The sequence below is a fragment of the Ochlerotatus camptorhynchus genome, unplaced genomic scaffold, assembly GCF_037179485.1.
Source record: "Ochlerotatus camptorhynchus isolate MF236.1 unplaced genomic scaffold, CSIRO-AGI_Acam_v1.1 ptg000403l, whole genome shotgun sequence".
Taxonomy (NCBI): Eukaryota; Metazoa; Arthropoda; class Insecta; order Diptera; family Culicidae; genus Ochlerotatus; species Ochlerotatus camptorhynchus.
In genome coordinates this window covers 469,885-482,898 of record NW_027040889.1, presented here as the reverse complement: position 1 = coordinate 482,898, position 13,014 = coordinate 469,885, and the positions used below count along the sequence as shown (strand labels likewise).

At 40.4% G+C, this 13,014-nt stretch overlaps 1 protein-coding gene across 3 annotated transcripts in view; it reads right to left on the bottom strand.

Annotated features, from left to right (window-relative positions):
- Positions 1–257: 257 nt before the first annotated feature.
- Positions 258–13,014, bottom strand: part of Ccn — a 356,072-nt gene continuing 343,315 nt past the window's right edge. For all 3 annotated transcript variants that reach the window (XM_065233519.1, XM_065233521.1, XM_065233520.1), the window contains exon 10: positions 258–2,643. In XM_065233519.1, coding sequence (XP_065089591.1) covers positions 2,305–2,643 — 339 coding nt within the window. In that variant the 3' untranslated portion in view covers positions 258–2,304. The remainder of the gene's footprint in view (positions 2,644–13,014) is intronic.

The window sequence follows — 13,014 nt, the reverse complement described above, 5'->3', positions numbered from 1 at the left end:
GTCGAGCTTCGAGAACGAAGGCAAGAGGTAGCAGATTACCCCACGCTACTAAGGTGAGTTTCCGATCGGTGGGAACGAAGCTTCCCCACGATTTTCACCTCAACAGGTGGCTATAGACGGATAGGTGGCGGTTGGGTAGCGCCGGTATCGTTGAGCGGCGTCGAATCGTGCCACCCCTCACCCGGGAACCCCGTCACACAACCCTTCCAACTTTTTTTTTCTTTATTAAAGAGACTTTCAGCCTTGGGCTGGTTCGTCTCTGGTCAGGTTAACTAACTTGTTCTTATGACCTCTTGATCCCTTGTGGCCAAGTTAAATAAATGAGACAATCTTATTTCTGCTGATGGAAACTTCCAAAGTGGTAAGCTATGAGTGAAGTAAGGAGGAGTATTGAGGGTGTAAATATAAAAGACAACATATGTATCCAACACTGTAGTTGTTATGTACCATCAATTGTCAGCAAATATTGATGCAATAAAATCAAACAGAATTTTCTAATTTAGATATGCAACTTCAAATGCAACACTATGCATACATTCCTATCATTCAAACACACCGTCCGCAGGCCAGTTCCTCATTCTATTAAAGTCAAGTTCTTGCTCATGATGGCTGCCATGAGGAGAGTGGATGATTGCCGCCAGGATGTGGAAAATGCATGTGTATATCCGTTTACTTTTACATAAAACCATTCATTGCTATAGATCGGCTCTGCCCTGATGTCACCTCCGGATGACATAAACAAAATGGGAAAGAGAGCACCCGAACAAGAGGTGCAACCGGCAATCTAGGTAGACTAGGTAGGTATTATGAGATTGAAACCATTCAATGCGAGCTGAATGCGCCACGCTTCGAGTCCTACTACTAGTACGAGTATGTTGTATTCCCAGCCAGCAGTAGGTTACCTTAATACAAAATGCTATTCGCAGCACTACAGATTCACATATTGAGGTTCAGAAACGATATGATGGGTTCTTATGTGGCAGGTAGGTTGCACGAGAGCTGTCTGTCACTTGTTTTGCATGCGGTGCGTTTTATAACGAGGATCAATGGCTGGAAAAATGGAAAAGTTATGTTTTGTCCTGCGCGTGTTCCCATGTGTGGAGCTCTGATTTCAGAGTTTTTTTTTTGCTGCGAATATTTCATAAATCCTTTTTTTTTTGTAATTCAAGCGTGAAAGTTCATCTATGGTTGTTTTTTTTTTTTTAATTTTTGACTAGTTTGTTCTACTCTCACTTGTCCTCGATTCCGCTCTATCACACCCGTACGAACGTGGTGGAGTTGTTGGCTTTAAAAATCCTTTTCCATTTGTTCACATCTGATCTGTAAATATTTTTCTACTGAAACACTTCATCACTTTTCGATACATTTTTTTTTATTATTTATTTGTGTGTGTTTTATGGATTCCTTGCATTTTGACTCGCACTGAAATTTACTCGGATCGTACAAAAAAAGTTTCCTACTGGTATGTACAACAAGCACTTGCGCTATTTCGCATATGACGGCTGTGAACCGAAAACCACTGCAAAGTGGATGGAAATTTATCATAAACCGAAGTGTTTAATTACATAATGGTTTTAATAAAACACAAAGTATCCCTTGTTAATATTATGAAGTTGATTTTATGATCAAAATGACGTGAGATTCACCCATAATCACATTAGGGAAGATGTACCCGATCACTGAAGTTTAAGGTGCTCATAGTACTATTGGTCGGACCCATCTTCCCTGAATAGTTCACACCTTTATAATTTTTATAATTTTGAAATCAATGCGTCTATGCTATAAATCATCTGTTTGCATGCAGTATTGAATAAATTTCCGACAATCTCCATCCACAGTGGCCTCGGTTCACCAGCTCCAATTTAACCGTATCACGGACACGATTGCCGATGTTTGCGTGTATGTATAGTATATAAGTCACTTCAGTGATGTGTATTCTGTTTTGCATCCTTCTCGCCACCACCGGTTCAATTTTCCCGGAAAAAAACAACTAATCAAATTTAGTGTGTGTATGATCTTCCACCAAATAAAGTCTGATTTTCTCGAATTCGATCGTCGTCTCGGCGGACGCGCACAAAACTTTCATTCACAACCGAACCGTCACGTCGTCAGATCGGAAGTATCGCACAAACATTCCCCCTATATCGACCGTAGGTATAGCTCATTCTGTTGGTCAGACTCACAATTACCCTTTTCCTCCCTTTTCCGCTTCCTTCGTCCGAAGCATGTGCGTGACTCTATCTATGCATTACTGACCGGGTGGGGGGAGAGACCTATCCCGGTGTCGTGCGAATCGCCAATTTATTATGTTCGATGAACCCGTTTCAAAAGTTCGCCTCCATCGTTGTGACGCTGGTCGGTTTTCCACTGCCGTTTGTGATGATGATGATGATGATGATGGTGGTGGTGGTGGTGATGCTGTTTCTGATGTTTGCTATGCGACGACGAGCCCATCTCGTCGTCGTCGTCGTCATCGTCCTTCGCGTGCTCGTCATCTATCGAATTGATGGCCGCTACCGGCAGTGGTGGGATCCTGTGTTTGCCGGCCACGATCTGGCCTTTGCCACCGGTGGTGACGGTGTCATTGCTGCCGATTGCTCCCGCAGGGTCAGTTGCTTTTCGCGTCGCACGACAATTTTTGCTCTGGAATAAATAAATAGAAATAATGGAGGGAAACTCAATTAGATTTATTCAATTTAATCGATTCGTTCCATTTCTGGAGAAGTGTTTTTATTTGATTACGGCGTGGCAACGAGGGAGTTTAAGATGGGTAACTATTAAATATAGTTGAAAGTTACTAGAGAATCTATTTTGAAAATTTGTTTCAAATTATTTAAAGACGCACTTTACTTCACCAAATAGACTGAGTTGGAAAAAAGATACGACTCGTAAAAATTGGAATTAAAAGATGAAAAGTTATTCCAATCAAGTAGCAAACGTTACAAATGTATTACATGTCGGCTCTTTACTCATCTCCAGTCTTTGATTTCACCTTCTTGAAGACTCCTGCAGAAGGAATCAAAAATATATTCAAATGACAAAATGACAAACGATCAACGAGCCGAACAATAACGCTTTTTCAGAAATCGAAAGCAATAACGATACAATCTGCAACACAGCTCGCTCGGGTCGATAGAAAGAAACGACGAGCTGCTTCACGAAGTAAAGTCGAAGACGATAAACGTGTGTAAAAAGGATTTTTTTTTTGTGTATTGTCTTTCCTCGATTCCAATCAAGCTATGATCAACCATGTAGGTATATTGCAACAAAGCAGGCAAGCAATATATACTTCGACAGTGAGCATGCATAAGGGCCTATACGCGATGATCGATTCTCTTCATCGATTTTCTCTTTTGTTAATAACTCGCTAGATTTAACGTTTCTCGGTGAGTTAGCTGTTGCTTTTGATAACCAATACAACCTGTTACTACTCTGCATTGAACAAATTCTAGAAACAAATTTCGATTAGCTGTAGCAATGCAAAGAGAAAATCGATTATGAGAATCGATCATCGCGTATTCGCCCTCATGCATGCTCACTGTCGACTTATCTTTCTACCACTCCGATCGCGCTGTGTTCATTCCTTTATTTAACGTCGGTCTCTGTTCCGCAATCTAGTGCCAATCACCGACGGACATCGATTGCCATCCATTGACGGCAATCGAATGTGCAGGAAGGCAGCTTCGACACCTGCGTAGGATATCGCACCCATTCAACACACATGGGCCGGGACGAACCGCTTTACTTCCCGAAGGAAGATGTGACCAGAGATTTTTATGCCTCAGAAAAATCCCACCGACCTCAGCTGGGATTGAACCCAGACCCATTGGGGTGTGAGAGATCGCGCTGTGTTGCAGAGAGAATTTGTCGTGGTATCCGTTGCAAGAGTTTTTTTTTATATCATGAGCAAATTTTCATTATGTCGAAAGCAGTGTTGGGAAAATATCAAAAAATCAGATCTCATCAACGCTCAAGATCACGCTTAATTTTCGTAGACAAAAATCAACAAGCAAACTACTGCGGTTGATTTTGCAAGCTGTGATATCACAGTTCGGAATATCAAGCTAACAAAACTCACCAACTGCAAATCTCACCAAACTGTGGTGAGATTGAGTTTAATGATTGTTGCTTTACACCCGAATGCAACCGAAACTTCCATAACGGCTTGCAGCAGTCCCTCCGCGTCTGCCATCGGTGAAGATTAAAAAGAGATAGCAAACTATGCTGTCTCTTTCTAAGAAAACGATGTGCAATGGAATCATTTTTGTGTCGCGTCAACTCTTAGCTTGATTTTTGCACGTTGTGAATAGTCTCGGAATATCAAAGGAGCTTGTAAAATCAACATCAAGCATTATATTTTGTTCCAATATCACGCGTGATATTGCGAGCGCATGAGAGTGGAAAAATATCAATTGATTTATGATTTAGCCAACACTGGTCGAAAGTAACATTCGCACCGATCCGAGAAAAATAAGGTTTGTTTTGATGACCGAAAAGTTATTCCTATTTATATTTAAACACATATAACCTCTAGCAATGATTCACATATTAAGCAGGGTTTTAATAATACAAAGCAGATCGCTAGTTTTCATGCTAAAAAATACTGGTTTTTGAGTCAAAAGTTATTATACGTCGTTTGGTCCCAATGTTACTTAAGTCAACGTGTATTTACCAGCATATTCAGGAGAATTATCAATCATGTCTCATCACGTGCAGCCTATTAATGATTTTAGGACCACCGAAATCATCTTAGTAACAAAGAGTTCGATTTATTCACTTTAATAGTGAGAAAGCAAAACGACGAACGTACACTTTTCACGGGATTCTCTCCATACAAATTGGGTGACTTAAGTAACATCGAAAAGTATTTTGATCGGGAGGTGAATACGTCAAAAATTTTACAGGTAAATAAATTTAAAAATGTATATTCGGACAGTTTAAAGTTTAATAGCAGGGCATCGATGGACACTGATAGCTCGACTATGTTTACCTTTGTTTTTTCTGCCATTGGAATCAAAAGATCCGGGGGTGTTTTCAAGCGCATATTTCTCCAAAGCATTAATGTAAAATATGTCATGCTATATGCCATTCTACGGGAAATTTATCAAGCTCTTTGGTATGTAGTGTGTGTGTGTATTCAATCTAACCCCCACTAGCCGGCAGTGGTATTATGGAAGAAATTTGCTTACAACAATCCTTGATGTAATAATTTAAAGCAAGTTTAGTCCGGGAGTTAGAAAGCGATAGCTCTACTGCAGATTCAGCAACCCATTTCAGAATGCCTGGTAATTCACGTCCATTCCGAGGTTACTTTCACATACAATAAGCCCCGCATGTAAACACTACCGTTATCATATGAATAATGGTACTGCAAACACACTTCCAGATTTCGAAATGTGATGTTTCGAAATCTGGCGTGTATTTAGTAATACATGGAAATATGCATTTATGATTGATTATAAATCAGATGGATCTCACCAAATTCTGCCTCCGAAAAAGGACCGGTTTGTTCACTCGCGGTAATCGAAAAAATCTTCCGCGTTGTTTTTACAACTCAACACGCTACGACATTTTGAATCATTTTCGAAGTTTTTCATTTGCACCGAATTTTTGCTTGACACCTAATTCGCGTGCATCCTCCGGAAGGCAGAACGCCAGCACCAAGAAAAGAAAAAAATACTCTGTAAAACTCTTCTTGGGAGGGAGGCAAAGCACCAAAAATAAGCGAAATGAAAACACAGCTACTCGAAACAAATTCTTGTCCCATATTTTTCACGTTAATTACAATATCACTAAAAAAAACTTCTTAAGACGTGATAGATCTTAATTTATACTTATCCACACGCGAAAACTAATATTTGTTTGATTTGGTACAATTAAGCTCTTTGGTATGTAGTAAAATAGTGAAAATAGTTAAGCAACTAAGAAACTTAATGAAAATTTGAAGCATTCAATTTTCCCATACAACGTGTCTGTCCTAACCAGAGATGCCAGATTTTTATTTCGGAAGTCTGCAAAAAATGTCTGTGAATTTCAGTAATGTCTGTAATTGAGTTGCATAAAATTAACAGAAGTTTTGCGTGTGACGGGGGGCGGAGAGTCATGTTTTGTCTCGAAATAGTTTGCCAAATTTGAAATTTCAATAAAAGTCATGTTCGAGCAGAAAAGACCTGCTTTTAACCAATTGAACAACGGCGCCGGTGGTGTAGTGGTAAGCGTGATTACCTCTCACCTCAGCAGGCTTGGGTTCAATCCCAGTCGGCGCCACCGGGATGCTCTGAGACATAACATCTCTGATCACGCCTTCCTTCGGATGGGAAGTAAAGCCGTTGGTCCCCGGTTCATGAGTTGATGGGTCGATAGGTAGGGTCCAGGTGTGGGAGCTGCCTTCCTGGCACGTCGGTAGCATTGGTGCTCAGCACGGAAAACAAGATCGACGGAAAAAACAAACCAAAGGAAAAAAAAAACCAATTGAACCTAATTGGAGTTGGGAATGCATCCATTAACGCAGTATACGTTAAAAACAGCTATTAAACAGATAAATTACGATTTCACGACAAATGAGGTCGACTCAAAGTTGCGATTAGTTTACTCATATTCCTGAAATGTAATTAATTCATAGACATAGTAAAACTTTCCGAGCTTTTACAGGAAAAATTGCATTTGACACTTAAGGTTCATGTGACTTTATGGTGCAATTCCCAATTATGATATCACATGAAAGTAATATAAAATTCTAATGTTGGATATGTGATTTATTTATTTATTTATTCTTTGAGTGTATACTTCTAGAATGAGTAAATTTTTTGTCTATTTTCGACATATTCCAAAAGATTTATGAGACTCGAAAATTTCTACGTTCTACGTTTTCTAGAGTTTGAATAATTTAAACTTAAATTTGAGTCCATCTTATATGCCGTGTAGTGTGGAAATTCGTTAGATGCTTAGTACTGGTCCTTTTGCACGCAAGCAGTGGTGGAACGAGAACATCTTAGTGAGATCTTAGTTAGAAATCGACAAACAAAAGAGCAATTTATAGGCAATTCTAAACACTTCATGCTCAAAAAGTGTTAATACATCTCGATCAGGGTTATTGAAACGATTCAGATAGGAATGATTATGGAAATAAACGATGAACTACGCTAAACATTAACACTGTAGTAACGATTTTACAAATACAGTTTTAAAATAAGATATATCAAGCAACGTCTTATTCTTCCTCGCATTTCAAGCTTATTGCATATCGTATATTAGCTTGTTGCGTGCTCTCAACTTAGTGTTCTAGATGCACTTCCACAGTTATTAATTGAGAGCTTTCGATGCCTGTACCATTTTTGCAATCATACTTCTATGCCCAGGGAAGTCGAGACATTTTCCAACCCGAAAAACTCCTAGACTGGACCGGGAATCGAACCCAGCCACCTCCAGCATGGTCTTACTTTGTAGCTGCGCCTTTACCGACTGAGCTAAGGGAGGCCCCGAAACGTATTCATTACATTTGGCAAAATAATTACACACTTTCCGAGAAAAACTTGGATAAATATTTCACAATTTGCTGATACTAACCTTTTTGCCTTTCTCATACACCAAGGTGTTATCTTGAAACATACAATTTCGTTCCAAGACCCGGAGAGACGAATGGTATATACCAATAGACTCATCTCAACGTGATCGGAAAATGTTTCTGTATGTGTTTGTATGTAACTCACTCACTTTCCGCAGAGATAGCTGGATCAATTTGAGTGGCCAGATGCCAGAAGATGTGTTTTAGATCTCCATAGATTGCTATTGATTTATTTAGAGATCCAGCTGGGGAATTCGCAAAAGATTGATACAGAGCCTTCCCGTTTTGACAACACATGATTTTTGTCTTCTTCACTTTCTAAAAAATCCATCCAACGCTTAATTCCATTTCTGATATCACAAGACCCCTCTTTGGGGATCCTATCTACTTGAAATGTCATGAATTAATCCCCAGAAAGTGCTAGCCCAAATTTTAAGAAAGAATTTGTTGATGAGGTCATGTTGCCAAAAACGGGAAGGCACTGTATATCAAAACTCATCATCAAATCACATTAGAATTTCACTATAAGATCAATGGTGGACATATTCAGACCCAATGATCACAATGACCTCTTTCAAATGTACAGGGTACCGGAAGTGGACAGATTTTGACATGCGCCGAAATGCATCGTGATATTGAGGTATCATGGAACATGGAACTCAACATAATGATTAGTGCAAGTATTTATATAGATTTTCCTTAACCTGATCCTCTGTCAACGTTTGTAATGGGGTTTCCTCTCGGGCTCCTTTTGATTTTTCTCGATTTTTTCCACATTTTTAACGCATTTTATTCAGGTTCAAATCGACTAAAATAACTGCTTCGTTCAGCTCTAAAGCCACAGACAAACAGATATAACACATTGAATATTTCTCACTGTAAAACATCGTCGCTAAAACAATACCGCCATCTGTTGAATACACGCTGAACATATGGCGGTAGTGTGTGTCAAACGCAAGGAAATTGTTAACGTCAAACACAAGTGTAAGCGTCATACGCAAATTGCACGCTACAGGTGGCGGTACTACCAACTACGATACCTTTAAATTGACCGTTAAATGCTTGTTTGAGTGTTATTTATGTTTTTCTGTGCTAAAACTGTACTAGAATAAAAAGATGGAATAGGATGGAAACACACTGTCCGTTTCATTCACTTTTTGACAGTTACTATATACAGTCAAGTTAAAGACCGGCCAACGTGAGTTGACGCATCAAAACAATTCGTCAAATCGTATGGAAACTGTTCGATTTGGATACAACATTGCAGCACTATAACTATTACCGTCTATAACAGTGACAAATCGTTCGTGTGGTGGATTTGAAAACGCGCGAATTTCTAATGCGTTGTGCAAAATGCATCGCACTTGTAATTTGATTAAAGATGCAAAACAGTGTAACCAAATAAATTGCAAAACTTTCCCTCGATTATAAAGTCTGTAAATATCTGTAAAAAAAAACTAAAAAGTCTGTAAATGTCTGTAAATTCACAGACATGTCTGTAAATCTGGCATCTCTGGTCCTAACAGAGTTGGTACCAAGCGAAACAAATCGAAGCTGCATTTCCATTTGAACTTCGGAGGTGTTCCGACTGATTCCGACGAGATCAGTTTTGTACGCACTCACGACTCGCATGGCCATGAGCCGGAACGTACTGCTCAGTTTCCTTTGGTTCTGCTTGGTTTCCAGCGCCAGCAACCTCCATATTTCAGGATCGACGATGATCAAATGGCCAGAAAATGCCTCTTGCCACTGCTGGGCCCAGGGTTGTTCGGATTGATTCTAGCTACCGCGTTGATGGCCTTTAAAGCCTACTCACAGGCATATTCGACGTGGCTGTTGAAGTTTAGCCGGTCATCGATCATCACTTCCAGGTATTTCAACACACGCTTCGAGGCTATGACGTCATACATAGAGGCTGAATGGTACTTTTGTTGGACAAAATCGTAGCGCGCTACCCCTGCATCTTAGGGGCAGCGTTATCATCACACTATGGCGATTTCTATCCGCTGTACCGCTTTACAGTTAGTGACCAATAGCGTTTTGTGGTTAACTATCTGCAGCTTCGCTTCTTGCATCCTTGCGGTCGCCAGCATTTCCACCTCTTCCAGTCGCCTATTACCGTCAAGGCGACGTCGTCCGCAAAGCCAACGATCTCAGTACAGTACAGTAGAGTTAGTACGCCGTTGTACATCCCGTTCCGTTCCAAAGCGTTGGACCAAGGATGGGGCCTTGTGGAACTCCCGCTGTGATCCAAATCGAACCCGGTCCTGGAAGTAGTTCATCAGGATCCTGCACAAGTAGTCAGGGACCCTTATTCTATGCAGCGGTGCTTCGGGGATGGCCTCCCAGCTGGTGCTGGTGAACGCATTCTTGACGACGATCGTTATCACTGTATCGATCTCCTTTCTCGGCTCTCTCGACCACTGTTCGAATTGCATACACCGTTGAACTCCCTTTCCGGAATCCGAACTACCTCTCCGACAATCCGTGCTCACTCTCCGTGCATTTCGTCAGCCAGTTTAGGATGATCCTCTCCAAGAGTTTTCCAAATATATTCAGGAGCAGTGCTGTAAAATCTCGACAATACATAACGATATTCAAAATTCCTCATTTGAGCTAACAGTCATCGTCAATCCAAACCATGTAAATAGTCAGTGACAATGCTATTTAGCTTATTATATTAGCTTAATTTGAAACGAAATTAAATGACTTTAGCAAAACAATTACATGGAGCCGATAAAGTGAACAAGCACCTAAGGGAAATGGCTCTAATGTTGGCCTATGGATCTAAGATTCAGCCCATCGCCGCGTCGACACGGATCTACTCAGATAGGACAGGCAAGCCTCAGAATAAAATAAAAGGACAGCTCTATGCAGTTGTACCATAGAGGTAACTCTAAGACTAGAAGGTCCCGAAATAACGTGCTCAACTTTTTGGCTCAGCTCTAGTACTCTCTTCGGTCCCAAGCTAATCGATTCACCCCTCGAAACATAGGAAAAACCAATAACCCCTCAATTTATCTGCCAAACTTTCATAGCGAATCAAAACAAACATTGCGTAGTACTAGAATTTCGACTAGAATGGGGTACGTTAATCGTTTGCTTGGGACCAATAGGCTAGTCAAGTAGTGAGCCAATTTAAAATCGTTAGTTTCGTATTGATTGTTGGTTGTACGCAATGGTAACGTAGGACTACGTGGTCTTATTTAATAAATATTATTTGTTAACTGAAGCAGGAGCTTGTATTTTGAGTAGAAATAGGAATTTGAGCGGGTTCTCTCTGTTTATACTCTTTAGTATGACGCGATAGCCTAAAGTGACTCACGAAAAGCTACAGATTCCGATCAATAGCGGTGTGGCTTCATGCTCCTTCTATGGATGCTCATGTGGAACCTTTCGTTGTGTACTGGAAAACATCACCACTCACCACGCGGTGATTGAATAAACACCGTTTGGTGAGACCGGATGGAATTCAACTTTGAAATCTGTGTAAGGGATATCTCTTTTCGCAGGTAATTGGTGATAATTTTAATTTGCATAGCAACAGTTACACATTCGTGCAATTTTCAATGGTAACATTTTGAAAAATAATAAAGTCTTAATCTTAACTGAATCGTAGAAAAAATCCTATCGATTGGCGTATTAAGAATTAAAATCCATCATGTCTGGAACAAAATCAGATCACTTTCATGCCACGACCCACTTTGGTTTTTGAAATTGCACCCCCAATGTTTCCTTCAAGAACATGGTATGTTAGATTTAAACATATCTAGATAGAGTTGGAATTAAGCATAACAGCTTTTGTAAACAATGACTTCTGTCGATGATTTTTAGGAATTCAAGGTACACTCACGCAAACCAACATTACCTTCGAGTAGGGGAAGTCTTACCCTACCTGATGGTGATGTTGATTTGCGTGAGCGAGCCTTCACTTTCAAGACATCATCGAAAGAAGTCATTGTTTACAAAAGCTGTTACGCCCTAATTTCAGCTCTATCTTGATATGGGAACTGACATACGACGCGCTTGACAAATGCAAAAAACTACTCTTTTACAAATTTATGGTGTGTGTGTATGTGTGTATACAATCTAACCCCCACTGTCCGGCAGTGTTATTATGGAAGAAAACTGCTTTTTATTACCCTTCAATTAAAGCAGGTTTAGTCCGGGAGTTAGAAGGTGTTAGCTCTATTGCAGCTCCAGTGACCCATTTCAGAATGCCTGGTAATTCACGACCACTCCGAGGTCACTTTTACTTACAATAAGCCCCGCATGTTCACTCTACCTTTATCAAATGGATAATGGTATCATAAACACACTTCCAGATTCAAAAAATATTATTTCCAAATCTGGCACGTATATAGTTTTGAAATTTGTTCAACTGTATTAAATCGATTTGAATGGACATTTCTTACCAATTTTGTTTCGAATACCTCTTGATTCATCTGCTGGCAGAACTTACTGGACCTTACCGGCGACCAACTCGTCTGCCCGCAAAAGCAACAACGCCTAAATCTCAAGGCTCTCCGGAAGTCCCCTCGAAAATGCAATCGAGATATGTATAAGAACAATCTTCAACTGGAACGAACTCACCAAATCAATACAGCCGGGAGTACATTCCAAATGCTAATTTTTTCTCGCATGCCCGTCGTCGTCAAACGGCAAAAAAAGGGAACTCGTTGAGCACCACTCCCAACTGCGAAACACGTTCAGAAGCACTTTTGGTACACTTTCGATCAATTTCTTTCGAACACACAAAAAAAAAAAAGTTTAAAGCAGCGAGCCAATATCAACACCGATTGTGCCGAACTCTTTCACGCACCTTGCAGCGCGTAAATAAACTGAAATTAAAAATTATCACTCGCGATGCCACTAATTTCTGGTCCGGGAGAATATCAAATAACGTAGATTGCGACATTTCTTCTGATGCTTGCAAACATGTTGAATCACGTTTTCTTTCTCTATTCTAAAACTTCCCGGAAAGCGAGAAAACTACCAATCACACACGTATAAACGTCCGGGAGGCAGAGCGCCAGCGCTAATCCGGCAAATGCAGCCGAAAACTATGAACGCGAACGCACCACAAAACAGAGAACAAACAACCGTATCCAAAGGCGCTCCAATTTAGCAGAAACTAACATTTCAGACTAAAATCCACTTCACGAAAACTAAACTGGGGATTGTTCTTCATTAAAAGCACTTCAGAACCAACTCTTTTACAAATTTATGGTGGTCCTGAAAAAAACCGTTTTGTCGTGATGGTTGAGTAATGCTGAGCAATTAGGATGTTCAACACAGATGAGGCGGTATGTTGTTTGGAATGAGGCTGACGCGCTTGGCACAGATGGCCTACAGCGACTCACGATTAGCTACTGATCTCGATCAATAGCGGTGCGGCTTCCTCCTCCTTCTAACGATGCTCATGTGGGCTGCAGATCGTTGCTTGCGGG